Genomic DNA, 27,491 nt, shown 5'->3' on the forward strand with positions numbered 1-27,491 from the left:
ACTGCTTTCGCTTTCTAATAGACGTTATTTCCACACTGCAGACACTTTATTCACAGGTTTGCCAAAGTAATGCCACGCGCACGTCTGCGTTCTGCCACAAATTGTGCTCTGACGTTAAAAAAAAAAAAAAAAAAATCGGGCTTGGGTCCACGTTCAAAATTGCCGATTCCGATCAGCGGAAAAATGCCCAGATCGGCTCCGATCCCGATTCTACAGATCGGATCGGGACATCCCTACACACAACCAGTCAGAGAGATAGAAAATAGAACAGTTGGACATTTTCACCCGGTCCTTTTTATATGTAATTTTATTTTTGCTGCAAGCAGCCATCTTTTACTTTTTTACTGTCTTTAAGTTCATCAAAGCTAAATAAAGTGACACCAGGAGAGTCACTGAGTGTGTTTGTCATTCAGGTCTCTGGATTCAGCTGCTCAGAGAGCTCTGTGCTGTTGTCAGGAGCTGCAGGTCAGAAACAAACATCCTGGATTGAACTTTTTTCAACAATAAATACAGGAAACAGTGTTGAAAAGGTTAATCTGCACAATAATGTGAAACATGTTCTAATCTAAAACATGAAGTGTGAGTCAGATCAGCTGAAATAGAACCAAAGTAAGTTTTACTTACAAGATGGAGGGCTGATGGCTGAAATCAAAACAAGACAAATAATTTCAGTCACAGTTGTAAATGCCAGATTATCTTTAGTCATTTTATTCCTCTCTTCTACTCACTCATATCTGTTTATACAGAAATCTTCAATTTAAAATAAATCAACTGAAAGACTGAAATCAAAGTAGTGAAATCTTTCCTTTCTCTCTCTCACCTTTCTTCTTTTTGTAAACAATGAATCCAGCAGCACCGATGAGAATGAGAGCAAGAACAACCACTGCAGCAGTGACGAGGACGGTCATGTTACTGGGCTTCACTGTTGAATACAATAAATTAAGACTGGTGCAGATGAAGCAGGTTAGAACAAATTAAACAGTTAATTGGTTTATTATTTATTATTGAAGATGATCTCACTCTTACCCCAGTTGGTTCTGATCCGATCTTTCTCCAGTTTGGTGATGATGTCCTCCTTCACACCAGAGAGCTGAAACACACAGTCGTACCTCGTCCAGTCTTCAGGTGTGACTGATGAAAGGTTCAGGTCAACACTCATCTGGAAGGTTCCATCGTGGTTGGGGAGGATCTCTCCGTGGTCCACCTCCTCATGAAGCTCCTCTCCATCTTTCCTCCAGACGAGTGAGGCTCTGTGAGGGTAGAAACCTGTAGCGAGGCAGCTGACTGGAGAGGAGGGAGTCTTCTGGAGGAGAGACACTGAGGGAAGCTCTGGAGAGAGATCAATGAAACTATTTCTAGTTTGAAACACTGAGACAGCAAACTTACTTGACTTATGCTAAATGAACTCTGGCTATCACAGTCTGAGCATCAATGGAAAGAAATTTAAGAACAGCCAAAATGTCAGTGTTCACTGATTGGTTAGGATGACATCAAATCTTACAGCTACAGAAAATAAACAGAGACAACAATGTAATGTCAGACTGACTGGAGTGAAAACACAACAGCAGTTCAGTCTGAGCAGACTGTATGAACATGATTGTGTCCATTAAACTACATCAGGTCAGGTGATTCTACCTGTTCTCAGCAGAAAGCTCCTCCCATAGTCCACATACAACTTCAGCCTCGCAGGATAAATCACTTTGAGACATTTCTGATTGAACTTCATTTTAGCTTTGTCAGCATCCCATTTCAGCTTGGTGATGAAAGCCTGTGGTTTTGGAGCGATCCATGTCTCTGTCTTCAGGTCGAATGATATGAAGTCTTCTCCATCATAACCATACTGATTAAAACCAGTAACCTCTCCGGTCTCATCATCCCACTCACAGCCAATCACCCTTTGTAAAATGTGAACACCTGAGACAGAGACAGAGAAAGAAACACCTCACCTCATCACTTTAAGGTTTAACATGCCAACAATGAACAGTGATGCAGCGTCCCTGGTTTGAGTCCAAACTATTACAGCAGGGACTAACACAAAAACAGTTTTCTCTAGTTTGAACTATAATAGTTATATTCTGTGTATTAAAAAATGTCAAGTCGAGCGTCAGTTCTGTGAGGCTTTGACTGGTGAAGAGATTCACCTACCTGTGTGCAGGAAGGAGTTTAGTAAGAGGAGGACATATATGCTGGGTGTGTCCTGTATGTGTCTCTGTGTGAGACCAAGCTGCCACATGTTAGATTGTTTGAACTCATTCTGCCAATTTGTTCCTGATACACTGTTGTTGTATCATTTAACCCTGTAAAGCCTGACCCATCAAAACATTGTCAGAAAATTCTAATTTTTTGGAACTGAGATGTTTATAAAACCTTTTAACAAAATCAGTTCAAAATTTTTTTCTATATCATTTTGTTTATGAGATATTTTTTGTATCACATTTGATACATTGGGTGTTTTTGGCAACTTTTTGCTCAAAACAGTGTTGATTTAAGATACAAATCTAATTGTGCAAATAACATTTTGAAAATATAGAACATCTTAGGCAGCTTCTCTCATTGTTTTTTTATAGATAAAACTTTTCACAGTCTTTTTTTTTCACTTTGTGGTCGGCACAAGAACAGTTTCGGTCCTTGTTCAGGCAAAAATGCACCTTATACCTTCACAGTTGGCATGTGAGAGATGATTGCTGGTGCAGTGCTTGCAAAATAGTGTGTGATTGTATTGTGGTAGGATTGATGTTGATTCCATTACAAAAATGTGACATGACCATTCAGGGATAAATACCTGCAGTATCAAATTTGATACACCCTTTTTTAACACAGTTTAACTGTAATATAAAGAATGAATCATAAAGTAATTATGCATTGATTCAATACATAACATATTTACTTGAAAAAATGAGTAACAATATAAATGTTATTCCTACTGTAACTTCTTGTAAACTAGCAAAGATTTTCCTGCCAAAAGTGTGAGAATGATTTAATGACAGCGGCCATTTTGAAAAAGCCAAAAAAAGTCATTCCACTGCCTGCAGTGGAATGATTATCCACTAGTGGGCAGAATACATGTATCAGGTGATATACAACAGGTTTTTAAGGAAAGTATTGATTATGTTGACAAGATAGAGGTCTCAGAAACTTGCGTATCAAATATGATACAAATGGTCATATAGGGTTAAGTTATGTTTAAATGCATCCAGATGATGTATTGTTTATATCTTTTAAGTGATGTTTACGTCCAGCCAGTATTTATAATGTGTATCTGCCTTCACACCAGACAGTGGTGTAACATTTGTTTCAACAGTTGTTCGATTCCTACTTCCTCTCCTGTGAGAAGTTTAACCCTGTAAATATGGCTCACGGAGTACAGTGTTTCCCATTAATTACTTAGACTGTGGCGGCCTGCCATGACTGAACTGATAAAAATTCTTACACTTCTCATAACAACATAAAAGATCTGTAACTTGTGTTTCACGCCACTGATTCAGCAAAGCATCTCTCACTCCCAGTCAGTCGACTCTGGTAGCGATTTTAGCTGTCATTCTCGATTATGTCGACTGATATATCCGGCTGCTTGCCGTGAAAAAGCATGCAACGTTATATCTACCTAGCTAACATTAAGCTAATTATCTAATGTTAATGTTATTACCAGAGACGGTTCAGAAAGTATAAATGTATATAGAAAATCTTTATTACCAGCTGCTTTGACAACGTAATTTAACTTAACGTTTACAAGGCGCCGCGGACGAGAGCCCCGCAAGCCTTGTAACTAACGTATTTTCAGCATCTGAGGAGCAAGTTGCCTCACCATGTAATGTCAAGCTATTTTTGTTAATAAAGTTGAAGTAACACTAACATTACCGTTTTAATCTTAATGTTTGTACCATTGATTTTCAGACCATGAGCATTTTTAAATACTTCAAGAAGAGAGAGAGAAATCCACCACCAGATGAGGAAGAAAAAGCTCAAGAGGTAGCAAGTTAGGATAGCTAACATTAGCATAGATAGCAAATCAATAGCCAAACAGATTATTCACAACCGTTAAGGCCCTTTCAGACATAACGCGACAAAGGCATCACTGCGCTCTGAAACACACGACAGCTTTTAGCAGCGCCGAGCAAAGTGCGGGCCAGGTTGAACTTTGGGCACAGGGCCAAACCAAAACCCAGCGTTAAGTGCAGCTCAAACCTCTTTGTGTCTGAAAAGGCCATTAGGCTTTGGTCAAGAAATGAACTGTAGTGACAATGGAACGTTACTTGCTTCTTTGTAGCAGAAGGGACAGCTTCTCCAGGAAGCAGAGGAGACAACAGGGGCAGCAAGAGAGACAGCCTCCGCTGACTATTATAGAGGGACAGACTTTCAGAGAGCAGGGCAGGTAGTTCACATAGGGACAGCAGGGGAGACGCCCTTCCCTAAAGGAAGGGACAGCAGGTCAATTTAACAGCAGAGAAAGGGGCAGTAGGTCAGAGTAGTTTCAGTAGTTGTTGGTCTATGTGGGAAATATTTATATTATTTATGTCATATAGGTGCAGGCAAACACCGGAAATCAGGGTGGAATCCTGAATGGCTGCAATTGCCCCAGTTTAAACACTGGCTTTATGTTACTCCACATGGTAAGTTTAATATTTGCATTTAGTACTAGAGGCATTCCATGTGAATTTGGACCCTTTTTCGGAATTGACCTGTCAGATATTTCAAATGTGTGTACATCAGAATGTATAGAACAACATATGAAAAATTAAGCAATATAAAAAAGCAGTTCTGAGATAATTCTTCATTTGAATTGTTAATCAATAATGCAGGGTCAAGTCGGAAATAGGGTCCAAATTTGCAAAGAATGCCCAATTATAAATACCATTATTGCAGTGGGCAGACTTAATGGATTGTTCTTCTACTTTTTAGGGATGTTTTGTCGTGCTTGCTGGTAGCACAGGCCTCCTGTAAAAAATGGTCCTAAATTGAGACCCTTTGTGGAGGTTGGGGCTGTCCATTACAGAAAGGATTATCTCGAGCACCGCATCAATACTGAGCACCACCAACAGAGCATTAAATGCCACAACTCAATTGTATCAGGTAATTTCTAAGCCTTACTGCAGTCACATCATCAACCTATTCAAATCACAATCCCATAAGTTTCTGACGTGGTTGAATGGGTAGTATTCAGTGAGGCTGGAATTAGTTGTCACTTAATATGGAGCACAAAGCTGTAATTGGGGGGTTCAAGTGCCTGTATTGGTTGGTCAAAAATGAGATAGCCCATCACACCAACTACGGCAAGCTGCCAAGCTTGGCCCAGCCCCTGGGCTGTGACTATTTCCTCAAGCTTAAAGTAAATTCTTGTGCTAAAAACTTGAATTCGTTTAGCCCTTATACAGGGCTCGTAATCATTTTCCATTTTCCAGAGATTTTCTGATTTCAAGATTGATCGCAGGAACAACTACCGCTCTCATCGCATAATTGATGAGATGCTAGAAATTGTTTCCATGGTCATCGAGGAGCCTCTCATAGAGCAGGTAAGAGCATCCCAAGCAAGCACAGATGTTTCCCTGCTTCGTCAGCTTGATCTGCACATCAGGTATAACCATATATTTGGCAGACCCAGCTTACTCAGTTTTGTATCAATTTTCTGCGTGAATTATGCATACTTTCTGGTATCATACCCTGGTTCTACAGTAGTTGGAGTAATAGAAGCTGAAAAAGGCGTGAATAACGTTATCAGGGATGTGATTCAGGAATAAGTTTTTTTATTTAATCGAGATTCCTGTTTTCCTTCTTTTTTGAGTTTTCTTCAAACCCCTTAGCATTCTATACTTAATGCGGTTTTGTTTCATTCACATACCTGGATAAAGAGGGACTGGTTTTTAACCAGTTCCTCGACATCGTGACAGTCAGTGATGGCAAAGCTGATACCACAGTCACTGCTGTGAAAGCTGTCCTGCAGAACAAGAGGGTGCCAACAGAGAAACTCTGCGGGCTTGGCACTGATGGGGCAGCGTTTATGATGGGTATGATCCTTTCACTATTCCATGTTCGTGTGTTTTTAAGAAAGAAATGTATGTGTAATTTGCCTTGTTGTGTTATTTGACATGTAAACACAGGGCGTGTAAATTGGTTTGCTAAGCAGCTGACCGACGGCTGAGACTCCGCTCCCTGGGTCCTTCCTATCCCGTATCCACCAAGACCTTGATGACCCCCTTGCACTCGGAGCCTTCATGATCCATTATGAGGAGGAGAGGAACAGGAGAGGACAGGGTGGGACCTGCCACAGGAGGAGCAGTGGACAAAATTTCTGAGAGAGGTAAATGTTTTAGGTTTTTTTCCCCACAAGATTAGAAGTGTGTTGGGTCTTAAAATTGAAGGTGCTCTTTGGTTTGGGGTTCCATAGTTTCAAACAGCAAAAGAGAATCCAAGGCACTTTTCCAATGAATGAAAATGCCTTCATTTAAATGGCATGTTAAAACCAGATTTCGGCCAGCATGCCTTCGTAAGGGAGTAGTAAATACAATGCCAAACTCTAACTCACATCATGATCTGGTGTTAAACTTGTTCATTTGAACATGCCATTTTCAATGAAGGCATTTTAAATCCTTGGAAGGGTGCCTTACATTGTCTGCTGTTTGAAGAATTTGGGGGTTTTACTTTTCTTTTCTGCTAATTGTAGGTTGCCAGTCCTTACATCAGTGGCCTGATACACCACTTAGAAAGGAGATTCCAGAATCTTAATATCATTGGGGCCTTCAGCGTTTTGGGACCACAGGCAGTAGCCCTAGCTGATGAAGAGAAAAACACCCACCTTCAGACCCTGGCAAAAAGGTTTCTTCCTGGAAAGGAGACCTTGATATTCCAGGAGTGGCAGTCCTTCAGAGAGCACATGCGTGGAGGAGGGGCATTCAAGGTGGATGAATGATACTGATATATTGCACACTGACCCTCAACATAAACATTATATCTCATTTTATGTATTAATTTATATTTTTGTCAGAATTTGTCATTCAAAGTAGGATCAAAAGTTTCGATAGCCTACAAATCCCCAAGTCTACCTAATGCTTATCACTAAACAGAACCTAATACACTTACCTTTATACTCACCTGTTGGGAAAATGTCCTATTGTAAATAAAGCCAACTCACTTTACACCTACCTGTCATACTTAACCCTGTAAAGAGAAATCCAAGCAAATCCCAGTACTCTTTTTCATATTTCTTTATATTTGGTCTTTTAAGACTTTAAAGTCTTGAAGATTATTCAATTTAACCTGCAGAGACACCTTGATTAATTTAAATAATGTAAATGAACATCTTTTTAAAATTATTTCTAGGACAAGAACCAGGCCAAAATAATGACCCTGCTAGCCAGTGAGTGCGACGAATGGGGACAGATATACCAGGGTTTCTGCAGGCATGAATAAGTCAAATTTAAGACTTTTTAAAACCTTTTTAAGACCACTTTCAACGAAATTTAAGAACTACATAAAGTATGAAAAAGCAAGGAAAAATAAAGTTTTTCCTTGCTTTTTTTTTTTTTTTTTCTTTCAAAAAATTAAGTTTTTGAAAATTACTTAAAAAAATAACTACATCTATTGCCATTCACAGAGCAGCTCAAGCAATTAAGAATGGAGTGTGTGTACCAGTTATTATAGTTTTCAAATTTCATTAGTTTTTATTTTAATTTGTTTTTTCAGTTTGCTTTTTATTTCAGTTTAGTTTGAATTAGTTTAACAAGTGATTAAGTAGCTTTAGTTTAGTTTTTATCTGGGAATTTAATTTATTAACTATAATAACCCTGGTTTTTTCTTTATACATTTATTTGCTATTTATGTTGTACACAAACACCAGGATTATTATATGTGCACGCGCGCACACACACAAAAATACTATACAAACACATGGTGTTCAAAATCCAAAGCACTTCCGATTTCAACGTCAGACACTGCATGAAAAGTGGGATTTTCGTCAGTATGCGGCACTGTAGATTGACGTGGAATTTCAGGTTTGCAGCAATTTGCAGGCAACACTGAAAACTGCCGTGAATTGTCGGAAATTGACGTGGGCCTTGCTTGACAGTTGTCCCCCCATGACCCCCCTCCCCCTGATTCTAGGGGAGGCTTTAACATGTAAATGAAAATGCTGTGAGCTATACAAATGCAAATCAGGGTAGCAGGGGGAGTTTTACCCCAGGTAACCTTGTTCTAAAAGGTGTTAACTTCATTTTAAGAAAATCTCTGGTATAAATAGATGAGGCTCAGTATTGCCTAATTATAGACCCTTATATTTTAGCTTGAATGGATTTATTTAATGAAAGTATGCTAGATTAATTACTGTGTATGTCATTAGCAATGGCCAATGTTATGTAAAAAAGGTTATTTATTCTTTTCTCTCTCTCTCTCTCTCCTGGGAACAAGTTAAAGATAAAACGCCAGTTGTTAAGAAGTTAAAATTTGCATGAAATATTTTGAGATAACCAAGATATTAAAATATATATAAAAAAAGCATTTCTATAATTTCATGGGTTCTGAATGTTTTAAAAGCAGTTGAAAAGTAATTCTTATTGCGTGTGAGAGTTCATGACCTTTAAGAGTTTTTAAACTTCCGGGTTGACCGGAGCGTGAGTAGTGATGGCGAGATGAAGCTTCATGAAGCATTGAAGCTTTCCATCCAATTGGTTCACACATGGGCCAAAGCTTCATGGTGCTTCATTTGCTCTACTGTGCCATCAAGTGGACAATGAATGTAAAACAGGCAGAGTGATTGTAATGACACCAGGGCTTGAAGCTTTGAATTGAATTGTGCTTAAATGATAACGCAAATAAACAAATAATATACTCATTAATATAGTGTCTGTTTTTCTGATATAATGATGACAGGGGGGAAAGTTGAAACAAATTGGGGAGAGGGTTGTGATGTGAATGTGTTACTCGGGACAAAATGTAACGCATACAATGAGGAAATTGTATTAATTTAAAAACAACAACTTCTCCACTGTGCTGGGCTTGGGCAGTTTCTTTTTCTTTTTCTTTTTTTTTGTTTTTAAGATTTTTTCCAGTCATAGACACCTTTATTTATGACAGTGGATAGATTGGAAAAATGGGAGAGAGAGGGGGTGTGACATGCAGCAAAGGTACTCCAGCCGGGATTCGAACCGGGGTCTGCTGCGTTGGTGACATGCGCTCTAACCACTCAACTACTTATGCGCACAATCCAATTTTAAAGGATTTGAGGTGATGGGGGACCTCCATTGTGTTTCGTTGCCTCTCATATTTCGAATCACATGCCAAAGCCACAAACCTGAATCAGTCACGTGGTACATACGTCATCGACACAAGCCTCGATACGCGCTTCACAAAAATCTTCCTTGACTACTCGACACACGCTTCGAAGCCTCGGCACGGAAGACACATCACTAAGAGTGAGTGACGACGAAGAAAGAGCGGAGAGTTAATGGCGTCGAGCAGCTGACAGTGGACTGTGTGTCGTCAGTGTCGTGTTTTATCACTAACAGACTGAACTGTTGTCTGACGACGTGCTGTGAGTGTGTGAGTTGGACTCTCCATCGCAGTCGAAGTGTTTGTGTTTTATTGGACACGAAGCAAGTTCGGCTAAGCTAGCTAGCAGGAGCTAAGCTAGCTAGCAGGAGCTAGGCTAGCGGCCCGGCCATTGTCGAGAGGAGGCCTGCGCGGACGAGAGGAGCTTTGCGGGGTCGCCACGAAGAATGTTGCCGACGGACGGAGCTTCGCTGCCGCAGAGGGACACGGAGGTTTATCGCTGCGGGCATTTTGTTTTCACAGACTAAACTCGCCTCATAACAAGCCACGTCTGCAAGTCCAGATTTACACGATGCCGATAATGACGCCATTGTGTGTAAGTAACTGTTACTGTGTTCTCCCTCATTTAATTTTACTGTGACTTACGTTTCTTTATTCATACCAGTCTTTTTTAATTGTTTTCCAGCTGCCTGTAAGACATTACGAGACAATACGCAGGACAACAAACAACCAGATCTTGCATCGCAGGCTGAAGCTGTGAGGAGTTCAGCTCGGAGTCGATCGAGGACAAAGGGGGTAAGATTTATTAGATTAGATCCGTCTTTGGTCAATGTGACTATTATTCTATTAAATAATAAATGTGTTGTATCCATACGCAGTGCATCGCGCAGTACTGATCGTCTTTATTGATTGTTTTTACAGATGCTGGAAGCGAGCCAGAGTGCTAGGTGAGGATGAGGTGGACCTTTCGAAGTTCGCCGCCATGGACCTGATGTTTAAGGAGGAAGACGGCACAAGATGGCGGGTGTCTGGATGAATTGTGCGACCTCCGTCCTTTCCCAGCCGGGAGCTCACCGAGCTCTGCCACACTGCTGTCACATGAGAGGCGATTCCGAAGTAGCAGCGCACCACAGACGTCTGCAAAAACAGACACTTCGGTGCTGTAGGATTTTGGGCCTCTTGTGAGCTTCCCGTTTGTTGTGTGGGCAGATTATGCTTTGTACATGCTGTGTGATTGTATTTGTGCTAATAAAACTCTTTGAATAAACAACTCCTTCCTGGCAAATGTTCCTTTCCTCAGTAAATTCATTCATGTCATTGATGATATCATAAATATAAATGAATGTGTGTGTATATGTGTGTGTACATATACATATATATATATATATATATATATATATATATATATATATATATATATTCCCACCGGGGTTTACATTTATAATGACCCAGGGTGACCAATCAGGAGTGATTTTGCTTGTTTATGAGTAGTGGTTTCATCCAATAGTGAGTGAGGATATTCAAGCCAGCCCACACATTCTCTGGACAGGCGTGGTTTCGCTGCTATTCATATGCAAATTGGAGGCGTTCGCACCTCCGGGAGCTCCGCTGACGTCATGGTTCGTTTCCGACAATTTTCGGCACAGACAAACGCCACGTTCACAGCCTGTAAATTGTCGTTAACTGCCGAAAATTAGGGAGATTTTCGGGCGTTTACGGGGCCGAAAATCCCACTTTTCATGCAGTGAGAGTTGAGATGAAGAAGGTTTGAATGTCGCTTGACTACGAGACGTCAGAATTCGGGTCGAGCAGAAGTGGACGAACTTAGACCGGGAACTGGTGACAAAGGCATACAGAAGTGTGTGATAGCGTGACTTTCCTGGAGACTTTTAGAAGCTAACCAGAGTTTTTCCGATTTTGTGTGTGACCCCAGCGCTTTCACACCGAGTGTGCCAAATTTGAGGGTCCTCTTGCAGAGCGTGCACTGCGCTTCAGATTCATTATTAAGTACGGCTTTTAACCAACTGAATTCTGGATGTTCAACCCAACACTTAAATATAAACTTTCACATAGTTGTAGCAGATTCCACAGTCGAAGTCTTTCTGGAACTGGTGAAGTTTATGGCGATAAATTCCGACCGGGCTATTGGTAAAATGCCACTTATGTTCCTGATACTTCAGACAGAAGTACAACACACGGAGCTGACTGTGAATCTCACCAACACATTCCCTGAAACAAAAACAAAAAAACAAAAAAGGCGACGATGGAAGCGGTAAATGAATGTGCATATTTAAGACATAACTAAATATAATTAAGACCTATGTGCAAAATATGGACGTATTTAAGACTTTTTAAGGCCTAAAATTGAGATTGTCAAATTTTAGACTTTTTAAGACTTTTTAAGGCCTAAAATTGAAATTGTCAAATTTTTGGACTTTTTAAGATCCCGCGGAAACCCTGTATACCCATTACTCAGCCGTTTGGCAGCAATTGCACTTGTCATTCCTGTGAGAAAGACTTCTCCACAATGAACAGGGTAAGGACAGAGGGCATGGCAATATGTTGCTGAGATGTGTGCCAAACATTTAACCCATTGCACTTACATGATAAACTGCATACTCTTCTTAACTAAAAGAGCAGTGTGCTCAAAATATTTTCATTAATTTGGCTAATTATAGTTACCTTCCTTTTCAGGTCAAATCAGACCTTCGTAACAGGATGCAAGGAGAGCACCTGGCTTCCTGCCTGAGGGTCTCCATCAATGGGCCGAGTCCAGAGGAATTTAATTACCAAAGGGCATTAGAACTGTTTTTTTCAAAACCCAGGAAAATTAAATGTCCAAATTTGGGGTGCAAAATTTGCAAATAGGGGTGTAGGGAGAGTTGTAGAAATAACCCAAAATGTTTTTGCCTGCCATGTCTCCCCTTAAGGCTGCAACTATGACAAATTGATGATGTACCCTCCGAATCCAATTTATTTTTTTATTACAATTTAGCTTACAGTTTAATTATTTATTATTGTATTTGCTAAACAATAAACTAGCTCAAAACAGGTAACCACTTTTGCTTAATTTCTTTAATGGCTCAGATGTATGTAGGGCCCTATGATTTCCGCGATCACGGAATCGCGGACGGAATCGCGGAATTGGCCGATTAAAACAGAATCTATTGTTAAACCAGGAATATTGCAGAATTTGACATAATTTCACTGAAATGCTGTTTTCGTGTGGAAGAGGAACGTATGTCTGAGGAAGACTGCACGGAGGGAAGCAAATCTGGGTGGCACAACAAGTCCCCACCCCCCACGTCAAAACAGTGTAAGCATGGTGAAGCGGCTGCCCACGGCTCCGTCTTCCTCGGCGAAAAAATGGAGAAACTCGACATTAACCTCTCAGTATAGAGCCGAGCAGTTCCCGAACAACTTGTATGTGTCAGGTGAACTGTTGTTTTGCAAAGAAGCAGACCTGAGAAATCCTAATTAAAGGTGTAATACGTGAGCGTCAGCCACCTGTGCGATTCATATTATCGGCATATAATACCAGAGTGACTGTTAACTGCTGCTTACAGTAGCTGCTGTTAGCTAGCTAGCCCCGTTAGCCACAGCCCTCTTAGCTGCCTCTGCCTGGGCTGGGAGCTCAGAGGACAGGGGGAGGGTTGGTGTTTTCACTGCTAGCTGGTTAGTATGTTATTGACATAACGTAACAAGTATAATTTCTCATTTTGTTGGTCATCTTTGCTATTTTTTTGATTATTTACAACTTAAATTTTCAGAACAATTTTGGTATGCAAACATTTACTGGATCTGCCTGAGAGCTGACCATGTTTTTGTTCAATGAAACCCAAATTAAATATACTACTGTATGAAGACATGATGAAATCAGATGTTTTTGATGCACTTTAGTGTACTCTACGGTACAGTATTGAGGAAATGTGTTTGTCACCTCAATAAATTTAGGGTAATTTCTATTTAATTTGTGTACATCTTGTCATTTACATTAAAGAAACACTGTTTTAGTAGTAAAATAAGAGTAAAAGATGAAAAAAAAAAAACTGGATTCACAAAATGTAAATGGAAAAAACGGAATTCCCAAAAATTAAAACCGAAAAAACAGAATTTGGGAAAAAATAAAACGTAAATTGGGAAAAAATAAAATGGATTTTATAGGGCCCTATGTATGCTCTAGTTGATTTTGTGTTTTCACCATTCGTATCTATACAACCAATGTGTTTATGATTAAATAGTTAACAAGAGCACACAGTTCTTCATAGATCTAGCCTCTTAATTTTGCTTTCAAAGTGCACCAGATTGATGCATTTAACTTTAAAATGTAAAAAACTAAAAATTCTGTCTTTTTCACTGTGCATGATGGAAACTTTCTTTCAGTCCAGGAAGGCTGATAAAATCAATGCCAAATATGTCTGATGCAAATCTTATGAAACCTTTTTTTTATAATCATAAAGAACAGTTCATGAAGTAAAAGGTGAAATATAACATAGTACATACTGTACCTCCACTTTGGTTGAAGCGCTGTTTCAAACTATTGATTGTGGCTTTGAAATAAGTTGGGTCCTTCTCAAAACATCCTCTTTTGTACTCCTCCAAGTGGTGGGGATAATTTTCCAATACTTTTTTCAACCAGTCGTGTTTTTGATTGAGTATCAATTTGTTTTTGTCGCAGTAGCCCACCAGATTATCATCAACCACTGCAGCTGCAGCGTACTCCGGGAAGTCTGGGAGTCCAGAAGATGCAGTGAAGATATACTTCAGGGAATGTTTCACTGCAGGACAGAAGAGGTTCATACATTCAGTATAAATACACATCACCATCATCAATACACTCATCATAAATATGTCATGGTAACACTTTAGATTAAGGCCTGCCATCTACAGCATGAATCTTCTTATCCAACTATTCTATCATTACAGGGTTACAGTACGGCCCACCAACTACTGGGAAGCATTTTGGTGTTTGGACAGACTTTAAAGAGAAGTTACACTCAAAGTACTTCAACTATCGGGTCCCCCTTCTAATTAGGGAGGGGATGAAATATCGTTAGGCGAAATATCGCGATACAAAACGCGACAATACGCATCGAGTTTGAAAAAAATGGATCGCGAAATGAAGACTAGATGGCACTGCCTAATGATCTGTGTACTCTATAAATAATTTAGTGTGTGTGTTTGTGTGTATATGTGTGGGGCAGGCATACAGTCTATGGTGGCAGGCTGGCAGCACCATCTGCTGCTGGTCAAGCAGGGGAAAACTAAATGAAAAAAAATTACATCCGGGGAACGGCGCAGGTCAGGTCACAGCGCATGCTGCAACAACAACACTGTACAGTAAGCTAACAAACATTAGCACCAACTACCTTGCCTTCAAAACGCCGAACAATGGAGTCGAATGAGGTCGAAATTGAGGACGCTCCGCCTGGATACAGGTCATTTGTCTGGCAGTATTTTGGCTTTCTCATTAAAAAAGACAAAGACGGCAATAGAGTAACTGACAAGATGAAGACTGTGTGTAAGCTATGCTATGCCGTCACTCCGTACACCACCTCCAACACAACAAACATGAACCACCACCTTCAACGTCACCATAAAAATGTGAAGACGGCCCCAGAGAAAACAAGCCTACCCAAGGGACAGCTGACCATGAAACAAGCACTGACTCTACCCCTGTCAAGTCCGCGTGCAAAACAGATAACCAGGCTCATTGGTGAGTTCATAGCGGACTATATGGCTCCATTTAACATTGTAGAGAACAGAAAATTCATCCAAATGTTCAAGGTGCTGGAGCCCAAGTTTAAGATGCTATGCCGAGGACATTTTTCAGAGAAGGTAATCCCAGAAATTTACAATGAAACCAAACAAAGCGTGAAAGAGTGTCTCAAAAATGCAGAATGCATCGCCCTGACCACCGACGGCTGGACGTCGCGTGCAACACAGAGTTATATCACCATAACGGCACAAGTCATCGACGAGAAATGGGAGAGTAAAAGCTTTGTGTTGCAAACTCGTGAGTTAAGTGAAAGTCATACTGGTGTTAACATAGCTCGCGTGTTGAGAAATGCACTGAGAGAGTGGGAGCTAACGAGGCCACAAACAACCATCGCTTGTGTCACAGACAACGCAAGCAATATGGACATTGCAGTGAGAGAGAGTGATCTCCATCCTCACATCAAGTGCTTGGCGCACGTTGTGAATCTGGCCAGTAAGCGAGGCCTGGCTGTATCCTGCGTCGCGCGCCTTCTTGGCCGTGTGCGAAGAGTAACTACATTCTTTCACAAGAGCACCATGGCCACCGCCGTCCTGGCCAACAAGCAGACCCAGTTGGAGCTGCCTCGGCATAAGCTCATCACCGATGTCCAGACCAGGTGGAATAGCACGTACGAAATGCTCGCGCGCTACCTGAGACAACAAGCAGCTGTCTCAGCAGCGCTGAGCAGCCCAGAAATCCGAAGGAATGCGAGAGAAATCGACACCCTGGATAACACTGATATATCAGATGTAGAAGACATAGTGAAACTGCTTAAGCCACTGAAGACAGCCACAAAAGTTGTCTGTGATGAAAAAGAGCCCACTGTTTCACTTATAATGCCACTGAAGTACATGATCGAGCAAAGCATGTCACCAGACGAAAATGACACACAGACCATCGCCAGCATGAAAAGCGCAATCCTACTCGACATCTCGGACCGGTATTCTGGGGACTGTAATGATATGCTGCAGGAGTGCATAGCGCTTGACCCACGATTCTGAAGCCTGTCCCATCTGAATAATGAACAACGCGAGTCCGTCTATGCCCGGATACGTGAGAAAGCTGCAGGACTTCATTTGCAACGCAACCAGGTAGACTAACTTTCATTGAAAAAAAAAACAGAGGTGTGCTGTGCGTGTGTGTAACTGTGTATGTGTAGGCTACAGCCTGAAAACTTATTTCTCATATCGATTGTTTTTTTTTAATTAGTTGATCCGAGTGAATGAGAGAGAGAGAGAGTGTGTGTGTGTGACAGAGTGAGAGAGATGGAGAGAGTGTGTGTCTGTGTGTGTGTGTGTGTGTGTGTCTGTGTCTGTGTGTGTGTGTCTGTGTGAGAGAGAGAGGGAGTGAGGGATTGAAAGACAGAAATGTTTGAGCTAGTTTTTCTATTTTATTTTTTTAGACCAGTGACACTGATGAAAGAACAACTAGGGCCAGTGCTTCAACATCAGGGGCAGCAGCAGCAGAGCAGGCCGTGGTCATGATTGAGACAGCACAGGGAGCAGAGCAGAGCCAGGAAGGGCCAGTAGAAGGAGAAAGGCAGATGCAGGACGTGACACAGCCTCCCCCAACAAAGAAGACAGCGCTAGAAGATCTCCTTGGGAGCTCCTACACTACTCTTGAGACAGTGCAGTCCAGCAGAGGGATTGAAATGGAGATACTCTCCTACAGAAATGGGATTCCTATCCCACTCAACAGTAGTCCACTTGAGTGGTGGAAAGTTAATGCATATGCTTACCCCATACTTGCCCCCCTTGCCAAAGCCTACCTTTGCATTCCTGCTACGTCAGTGCCCAGTGAACGGGTCTTTTCCACGGCAGGAGACATTGGCCCTCATTTATCAATCTTGCGTGAAAACGGGCGCAGATCTAAGCGCAGAATTGGTCGTACGACGGGACACACGTGTGATTTATGAAACATTCGTTTCTGACCAATCTCAGCGTACTAATGAGCGGGTCTTGATAAATGCGGCGGCTGAATTCGATCGTCATTAACATGTTACGCCCTTAAATATTCCTGGTTCGGAGGCCTCACCCACTGAGGTCAAACATGGAGAGAAGAAACACTGGCAAGAAAATAAACTTTTTCGAGATGGAGATCGGCATCCTGACATCCGAGGTGGAGCAAAACAAAGATTTGCTTTTTGGCAGTCTGAAAAATGGAATTAAAGGAGGTCATAAAAACGCTGTATGGAAGAGAAAAACGGAGGCAGTAAACAGCATTGCCAGAGGAACGGACTCCGGACTACTGCATTGTAAAATCTATCAAACTCTGACTGTTCACATTTCCTACACATAATTAGGCTTACACATGTTTCATGGGTATACATTTTTATTGTATTTTTAAATGCTTCACAGCCAGGCACCAGCATCATGTCGGCGAGGTCTCCTCCCCAGAGCGTGTGCCCTCTGGCCCCGGTGCTGCGTCCAGACCAAACATCATCACAGCAGAGGTCCTGGACAGACAAATAGAAATATGCAGTTTATTGGCCTCAGTTGCCGGCGCACATGAGGCAACAAATAACACATTAAAAGAAATTAATGAAACTCTAAAAAAGCCTTAATAAAGTCTAAAAATGACTAAATGTTGTCTATTTTCTGTGTTTATTATGCCTTTAGCCAATTCCACCAATAATTCACATTACTGATTAAATACTGCAGAGCATTTGCAAGAGTTTAAGGTATACTTTACGTTTTAAAGGTGATGAATGAGGTCCTGTCTCCTCCGTGTAGCCCCCAGTGGAGGCTGTGCTGGCCACGGTTCCATGGGCATTGGCTCATCTGACTGCGCCGGCACATCAAAGGCTCCATTCACTAATACAATGTTGTGCAAAACTTGACAGGCCAAAATAATATCGCACACTTTCTCCGGGGTATACAACAGCGTTCCCCCTGCTGGTCCGAGACAGAGCCACCTGCCCTTCAGCAACCCGAAGCAACTCCACTGTGACCCGTGTGCGTGTGTGCGCACTGTGTCTGCATTCCTGCTCTGTAGCAGGGTTATTAGGTATTCCATTAATTAGTTGTCACGTAGCCTATCATATTTTATATTACAAAAAAGTGGTAGCCTTTCAGTAAGAACGTGGGCTTTTAAAAAAAATGTTTTTGTTTTATTCGTTTTAAGAACCCGTTTTGATCTGATCTAAATATGTGACTGCTTTTGCTTAATGACAGCTGAGGTTTGTTATTTTCAGACTCAGCCAGATTTTGCTGCGCTGCCCTGCAAATCCACAGACTCAAATTTGTGTACACGATCTCAGACCTGACGTGAGATTTGATCGTAGCTCCCGCTCACGTTCAGATTGATAAATGCCGAAGTTTGCGTGGAAATGGTCGTACGCACGTTTTTCTGTCGTACGTTCGTTTGATAAATGAGGGCCATTGTGTGTGCTCAAAGATCACTGATTACACCAGAACATGTTGATATGTTAGTTTTTCTGAAGAAGAACCAGTCCTAGGCCAGGGCCATGACTTAAGAGAGGCTGAGATAACTTAGTCTAGGGTTAGAGCACTAAGGGAGTGTTCTTGTTTGTGTTTGAACTGTTGGGCCGTGTGTTTCCCTGTGTGCAACTGAAACAAAAATAAATAAGTTGTAATCACGCAGTAATATTTTCTTTTTTTCTTTTTTGATATCGTCTCGTGACGTATCGTTTCGTGACCCTGGCATATCGAGGTGCATCGTATCGTGAGTTTAAGTGTATCATCCCATCCCTACTTCTAATATCAGGCATGAAAACGGGTCAGGGGTGAAAAAGGTGAGAAGGATATGACCTCTCTCGGGGGGTCTGGGGACATGCTCCCCCGGAAGAACATTTTGAATATTTAATATTTAAAAGCATCAATATGATGCATTTTGAGAGAAAAATCGAGCAGAATTACAAGACAGTATGAATGTATGATAAAGTATCTATCTATACATGGTCACATTATGCTATATAAGAAAAACAACTTCTCTCATGAAGTGCTGGCTCCACTGTGTGTTGATGCTATGACCTGCACCTTCTTCTTGTGCACTTCTGTTCGACAGTGTGCCTGCAGTGCATGGCTGCCCTTGTTTGCATAGTTAATGTCTTTCTCACAGAGAATACAGTCGGTAGGACAGGCAGGAGGACAGACACTGCTCTGCCTACAACTGCGGTATTTTTTTCCTCATATAAGTTGCCAAAGACAATTACAGTTACTAAGTTACTTTTGTTTGGTCATGTAGCATTAAATTAATCGTTAGATTAGTTGACTAATCGAAAAAATAATCGCTAGATTAATCGTTTGAAAAATAATCGTTTGGAACAGCTCTAATATTGTGGCATGATTTTAAGGTCATATCAGCCAGCACTACCATCCTTGAGAGACACACATAGGTCACAAACCAGTGTCCATCACCAACACTTGCTGGTGAAGTGAAGTGAGTTTACTGTTAGAAGACACACACTGAGTCTGAAAGTTATAAAATGAACTGTGGTTTGTCTTTTCATACTGTATGTTTGCTAGTGTGCAACGACTTTCAATGAAGCTTCTCAATGACACTTGTTTTTCAGTCCTCTGCAGTTTATGACAGTTGTTCCTGTGACAGGGCAATAAAGTTGATTATCTTATTTAACTGCCTCAGCATAAAGAAGCCAGGGTCTCTGCAGGTTTGAACAAGTCAAATTTAAGACTTTTTTTTAGACCTTTTTAAGACCAGTTTGAACTAAATCTAAGACCTACAAGAAGTACGAAAAAAGTAAGGAAAAATGCGGTCCCAGAATTGCTTTAAACAAATAACCACATTTATTGCCATTCACAGAGCAGCTCAAACAATGAAGAATGGAGTGAATGAGTGTGTGTCAGGGTTATTATAGTTTTAACATTTTCAGTAGTTTTTATTTTAATTTAGTTTTTCAGTTTGTTTTTTCATTTTAGTTTAGTTTCAATTAGTTTAACAAGTGATCTAAGTAGTTTAAGTATAGTTTTTATCAAGGAATTTAATTTGAGTTAACTATAATATCCCTGATGGGTGCGCACACACACACACTGACACACACACACTGTTCAAAATCGAAAGCACCTCCGCTTTCAACGTCGGAGTTGGGCCAAAGCTGGTTTGAATGTGGCTTGACTGTTAGGTGGCAGAGGCAGTGCAGAGTTCGGGTCGAGCAGAACTGGATGAAATTGGACCGGGAACTGGTGACAAAGGCGTACAGAAGTGTGTGATTACGTGACTTCGCTGGAGACTTTTAGAAGCTAACTGGTGTTTTTTCAGCGCTTTCACACTGAGTGTGCCCAATTTGAGGGTCCTCTGGCAGATTCCGCTGTCGAAGTCGTTCCGGAACTGGCGAAGTGTGCGGCGATAAATTCCGACCGCGCTGTTGGCAAAATACCACTTTCGTTACTGGATACTTTACACAGAAGAACACACAGAGATGACTGTGAATCTCACCAACACATTTCCTCCAAAGAAACAAACAAACAAACAAAAAAGGCGATGACGGAAGCGGTTAATGAACGTACATATTTAAGACCCGACTAAATGTAGTTTAAGACCTATATGCAAAATATTAACGTATTTATGACTTTTTAAGGCCTAAAATTGAGATTGTCAAATTTAAGACTTTTTAAGACCTTTTAAGACTCCGTGGATACCCTGGAAGCTTTTCTTTTTCCTGCACTCGATAAAAAAAAAAGAACAACTCTGTGTAACAACAATGTCAGTCCACATCTACCTGAACCACCTAACAGGATGGAAACACTGGATGCCTGTGAACTGCGTGGCAGCTGTGTTGCTCCTGCCTGCCCCATCTGTTTATATGGAGTCTGTCACACATATGGGAACATAATTTGTTTTTACCACGCTGAAATAGCAAGACAGCTGGAGGGGGAACAAGAGGAAGCAACGGAGACAAAGTGAAAGTAAAAAAAAGAGTGTCTTCCTGTCTGTGACATATTCTACATATACAGATATTAAAACTGTAGTAAAATGTTGGTATGATGTCTGAAGTCCTCTGTCTCCTATGTTTCACCCCACACTTACAACATACAGCCTCCAGTAACACAGCACAGTAATACAGGCTTTAGGACTACAGTATGTTTCTGACTATAGACTTGGATCTGTGCTTGTTCCAAAGTTTAACACAAATCAAAGTTATTTATTAACTATAGAACAACATCCTAATTCATTTTCATATTATCTGAACCCTGAGCTGGACAGACTGGTTGACCTGAAATATAAAGACAGGCAGCCTCCAGCTACAGGTCACTAGTTTACTGCTGAACTGTTCTGTGTTTCATTAACTGCTTTCAGGAAGTAATTCAAGGAAAGTTTTCTTACCTGAAAATGCAAAGTGGCTCGAGAGAAGCAAGAAAATGAAGATCTTCATGTTTTGATGAGAAGTAAGGTTCATCCACGTAACAGCTGAGTTGAGTCAGTGGAGTCTTCATGGTGTGAATAAAGGGAGGAGGTGTTTTCTGTTTGGATAACACGCCTCCTTCCTTCCATCACTGTGTCTTTAGCTCCCCCCAGTGGGGATGAGAGGTTTAGACATGAGTAAATGTTCTTCAACAGGTTTTCCTGTGGTCTTTGGTCTTTGCTAAACTCAAAATAAGCTGAAGTTCTTGTACTCAAAGTATTTTCAGATATAGAGGTGTATATATAAATAGAGGTGTTTAACATTATTTGATTGCAAATCAACTTCATGAAGGATAATACACACATTTAATGTACGTGTGTCTGAACTTTGTCTTTATTACGCCATCCTTCAGTTGTAGTATGAAATCAGCTGAATTCACTGAGTGAGCTCAGAATGAAAATTGGCATTTCTTTAAAATGCAAAAGAAACAAAGGTTTATCTTATCTTCTTTTATATCACCTGACATTTTGTTACCTGTATGCATTCAAAATCTGCCTCACTCCACAGTGAACAGTCCCATGTTTCACTTTATGCTGACAGAGTTTCATAACATCAAACAGCTGAACAGTGAAACAGAGAAGCATCAGTGCCGGTTTGGACTGGCCCAGCTTTGTCTTTGACAGGTACAGGATCAAAACACATTGTATATCTGTTTCAGTGGCTGAGGAGGACTTTAACACTGGACCAGTGTCAAACTGTAAAAACTGTTTTTCACTTTAAAGTCCAGACAAACTTTACATATTACATATCAACTTATATTCTAACACAGATGGACTTCACTTTGATAAACCCACCTGAACATATTTTAACACAGCTCTTGTCTTGTAGCATCACACACGACTTACTGCCTTTGTTTCAACTGATGTAATATTCTTTACATTTTCTTTACGTTTCATAAAGAGGAGCGGTCTCAGAGAGTCTAAACACACCTGAGATGATTATCTTTTTAAAAATGTGTTCAAAAATGTTTTCTCCCTTTTGATACAACACATTTAATCACATAAAGAACTACATTTCTATACTGTATAAAGACATTTTCTATTGTAGCCCTCTCACTCAACTCTATGTTATGATTTTCATGAATACCTCTTTTATGTATCAGACCGCATGGGAGCCAATTGGTGAGAGCTACTAAAATGTATCATTTGGGATGTTTTACAATAATTAACACACATTGAAAATGACTCTGGCTAAATTGCAGAGAGGCCTGGTTGGTTAATTTAATTCAACTATAATGTAATTGAGCATTAATTTTCCCATGCAATGAACTTTAACTGTAACTTTAGCTCTTATTCAATATAAACATCATCAGCATGAAAAACACCTTCAAACAAGGATTTAGCAATAATAAACAGTTTTAATGTCTAAACCTTGTGGCTCATATCTTTCTCCTTTGTTTTGAATCACCTCATAACAGAAATAAACACACATTAGAAACCTTCACAATAGTAATACTCCAGGTTTTTGTACTGTTTCAGTTGGTACCAGTGATGGTGCGCATGCCTGAGCTCATGTAGAAATAACCGTTGATCCTGAATGTCAGGATACTCACCCGAACCAGGAAAAGCGATCCAGCGGTTTCCTCAAAAACTTCTTCCCAGAGGCAGCGACGTGACCAGAGACCCGTCCTGAGGCTCGGTTCTGTCCTGAGGCTCGGTCCATCACCGACTCCTCTGTCCTGCAGCAGCCGTGTCAACGTCCAACTTCCAACATCGTCTCCTGATTAGCAGTTAGCGATGCTAACCGCTAGCAACAGTCCCATCATTGTCTTCAGTTAGCGCCAGTAATGAGCCCTCACTTCTAAAACACGCTCGGTTATACTTTTAACAAAGTAATCAAACTCACATAAAGTTCTGGTTGATAACGGTAAATAATACTTTTCTATACAGTCATTTTAAAGTTTGCTCGGACTTAACATCTTTCTGCTTCTCTCTGCCGCTCTTTCTCTCCTCATTTCCCGGGCTTTCCCTCTAGTCCCGCCCCTCTAACAATCCGACAGGTTAATCCCCGATAACGGAGAAAATGATTAACACCTGCCCAAACAAATGAGAATCCAAACAACAGAAACCTGAGGCGTTCAAATGCCTTTCAAAACAAAGGACATTTTGCCAGAATTTGCCACATTAACCATACAAATATTAACAGCAGCAATACATTTATAGGCCCACATCAGAACACTTTACCAACCGAAGTAAATGTAATAACCCATATAAACAAATTAGCACTATAAATTGACTCTTTCTATATAACTACAGTACAGTTGTAGATGTTAGTGAAGGGTTATATAGGAACATTTAATAATTTTCTCTCAGGGTACCTCTGTTTTTATGTAATTTCTATTATTGTTGTATGTTGCTTGTACATTTAATTTGTATAAACCTCAGCTCATGTGTTCATCCTAAGCTAAGCTAACCTTGTCTGGGAGCTAACTCTGCTCAGAGTTCACATTGATATCAATCTCCTCATTCAAATCCACTGTGAGAAAACTGAATGTTCAGGTAATATATTGAAGTGTCGTCACAAACGCGCATGTGGACCAAACTTTTTAAAATGTGAGGATTTTATTGAAAAGACAAAAAGAAAGAACAATATATTCGAGTTCATTCATGTTCATCAGTGTAAAGTAATTTACATGTATAGTCTCATAAGTCCATAGTCATACAATTGTCGATATAAATCTCCCTCCTCCCTCCAAAAAAGCGAATGTTCAGCTGTAAACGGATGACATCACGGTCACCTGACTTAAACGCCACCACCACTTAATGTCTTACTATATGATTACTATACTCTTTTTCTATAAACTGATCAATGTACATGTTATAAAGTTAGAGTTAGGATAGTTTGTAACTAAAGTCTGGTTACATGCTGTCCCCTGATTGTTTTGAGTATGAATTCGACAGAAAACAACAATCAATAAAATAACCAATCAGAGTCATAGAACATAGAACAGTCCCAACTTTTCAATCAGTCCTCTTTACATAACATTACTTATATAGCAAGAATCCATCTTTTTGCTCCTTTATTGTCTTTTAGTTCATCAAAACTAAATAAAGTGTCACCAGGAGAGTCACTGAGTGTGTTTGTCATTCAGGTCTCTGGATTCAGCTGCTCAGAGAGCTCTGTGCTGTTGTCAGGAGCTGCAGGTCAGAAACAAACATCCTGGATTGAACTTTTATAAACAATAAATACAGGAAACAGTGTTGAAAAGGTTCATCTGCACAATAATGTGAAACAGGTGTGAGTCTGAGTCAGATCAGCTGAAATAGAACCAAAGTAAGTTTCACTTACAAGATGGAGGCCTGATGGCTGAAATCAGAACAAGACAAATAATTTCAGTCACAGTTGTAAATGCCAGATTATCTTTAGTCACTTTATTCCTCTCTTCTACTCACTCAGACTGAGTATCTGTTTATACTCAGTCTGTTTAGTGCTGACTGTATTTACTTTCTCTGATGATTGTTTTAATTCTGCAACCTGAATAAAAGAAATCAACTCAAAGACTGAAATCAAAGTAGTGAAATCTTTCTTTTTTCTCTCTCACCTTTCTTCTTTTTGTCAACGATGAATCCAGCAGCACCGATGAGAATGAGAGCAAGAACAACCACTGCAGCAGTGACGAGGACGGTCATGTTACTGGGCTTCACTGTTGAATACAATAATAGATTATTACTACTGTTTTTGTTGTTGTTCCCATGCACTCCCCTTCAGCACCCTCTGATCTCACTCTTACCCCAGTTGGTTCTGATCCGATCTTTCTCTAGTTTGGTGATGATTTCCTCCTTCACACCAGAGAGCTGAAACACACAGTCGTACCTCGTCCAGTCTTCAGGTGTGACTGATGAAAGGTTCAGGTCAACACTCATCTGGAAGGTTCCATCGTGGTTGGGGAGGATCTCTCCGTGGTCCACCTCCTCATGAAGCTCCTCTCCATCTTTCCTCCAGACGAGTGAGGCTCTGTGAGGGTAGAAACCTGTAGCGAGGCAGCTGACTGGAGAGGAGGGAGTCTTCTGGAGGAGAGACACTGAGGGAAGCTCTGGAGAGTAAAGAGAGAGATATTAAAGAGGAGAGAGAGGAAAAGAAACAAGGTAAAAGAAAGATGAAGAATTTTGAATCAATAACAGAAAGTGTGAAAGTGTATTTTGTTGCTCAAGAAACATCTGCAAACCTTTTAGAATATTAAAAATGATGCATCATATACATCCTTTTTTACTTGCTAGAAGACTTCATCTGCGCTATTTTGTTACAATACTATGTTTGTTGGCACATCACTGCTGCAAACTGTTGATCAGGGGAATAGTGTGAAACCAGCAGCATGATGTGAATCATATCATGTGCTTGTGACAGTTTGTAATAGTGTCAGCTGACTAAATATTGATTTTTAAAAAGCAGGAGGACAGTGTTGATGGTGACCAAGTAATGTGATCCATGTATCCAGACCACAGTGTAATAATGACAGGGTACATAACAACACATCTGCTACACAGCCTCCACATGATCTGTATACAGACAGAGGAGGGAACTACACCACCACTAAAGACACTCACTACAGTCAGAGAAGAACAATGTCTGTCTGTTCTTATGATTCACAGTCAGGTCGTCAATCACAGTGTCAATGTTCAGTGGAACTATTTCTATTGTGAAACACTGAAACTGTAAAATCACTTTCCTTAAACTAACTGTGACATCACAGTCTGAGATTTGATGGTGAGTGATGTCACCCAAAGATGTCTGTGATTGGTCAGGACTAAAACAAATGTAACCACTACAAAAACGCTGATGTTAGACAGGTTGGATTAATAATACAAGGACAGTTCAGTCTGAGCAGCCTTTATGAAGATCACTGTGTCTAATAAACTACATCAGGTCAGGTGACTCTACCTGTTCTCAGCAGAATGCTCCTCCCATACTCCACGAATATCTTCAGCCACTTTGGATAATTCTGAGTAACTTAATCTCAAAGAAATTTCTTGAATTTTCATCAGCCACCCATATCATTGAGAGTTGACAGCCTCAGGTCTTAGAGCGATCCATGTAGATGTATTCGGATCCCATTTCATGAAGTCTTTTCCATCATAACCAAACTGAACGAAACCTTTGACCTCTTCAGTCTCATCATCCCACTCACAGCCTCCCACCTCTTGTAAAACATGGACACCTGAGACAGAGACAGAGACTGTAATTAACACTGATTCACAGATGAAACATTTCTTGCGATCATGAATCAGATTATTATCATTAGTTTGTGTTTAACAGCTTCAGCAACAAGTCTAACTAGCAGCTGATGAATGTTGACATGATGAATGACAGGTAGTGGCTGGACCACTGAAGACAAACTGATATGATGGTTTATTTTACATGAATCTCTATTTCAGGTTATGTGTAAAATGATGTTAGAGTTTGAACTGATTGGTATCTTGAGGCCCTGGGTCACTTTACAACTAAGATGCAGAACAGTAAAAAGTTAAACAGGCTATAACATGTTACATACTGTACCTCCACTTTGGTTGTAGAGACGCATCAAACTGTTAGTGAAGGATTTGTAGGTGTTTGGCAAAAAGTGGAAACACTCTTGTTTGTAAGACTCCAGCTGCTCAGGATACTTTGTGAAGAATGATTTAGTAATGTCCTGTTTTACATCCAGCCTGTTGTTGCTGTCACAGTACACCATAAGAAGTTCATCAACTTCTACTGTCCCCACAAATTCTGGGAGGTTTGGGATTCCAGTTGATGCAGTTATGAAATACTTCATGGAGTGTAGCACTGCAGGACAAACAAAGACGCTTATAAATAACACAAGTCAAAAATACAATATGAAGTGTGTGTGTTTGCTGCGAAGGAGCAAAACGCAAACGCAAATGTTTTAAATGTAATGTGCAGAACAAACAGCCTCCCTTTAGTATGAATACACACTCATCACCACTCAAAAAAAAAAAGATGAATTCAGAATCATTCAGTTAAAACAGTCTGATCAAGTTGAAACAAAAGTGAAACTAAACACGGAGAAAAGAGTTGGGTGGACTGTGAAGTTTAAAGAGTTTAAAGGTTTAAAATGTGATCTTACCTGGTGATGAAATGTGACAGAAGAGAAGCAAC

At 40.5% G+C, this 27,491-nt stretch overlaps 1 protein-coding gene across 1 annotated transcript; it reads right to left on the reverse strand.

The window, feature by feature from the left end:
• Positions 1–325: 325 nt before the first annotated feature.
• LOC115578604 (major histocompatibility complex class I-related gene protein-like) lies at positions 326–27,487 on the reverse strand (the record flags this gene model as incomplete). Its single annotated transcript, XM_030411649.1, has 7 exons — positions 326–459; positions 625–642; positions 821–922; positions 1,027–1,329; positions 1,636–1,914; positions 13,767–14,036; positions 27,460–27,487. Coding segments are annotated over 7 exons (1,050 nt in total), but the record flags the coding sequence as incomplete, so codon positions are not given.
• Between the last annotated feature and the right edge of the window lie 4 nt (positions 27,488–27,491).

Source organism: Sparus aurata, chromosome 3 (assembly GCF_900880675.1).
Source record: "Sparus aurata chromosome 3, fSpaAur1.1, whole genome shotgun sequence".
Taxonomy (NCBI): Eukaryota; Metazoa; Chordata; class Actinopteri; order Spariformes; family Sparidae; genus Sparus; species Sparus aurata.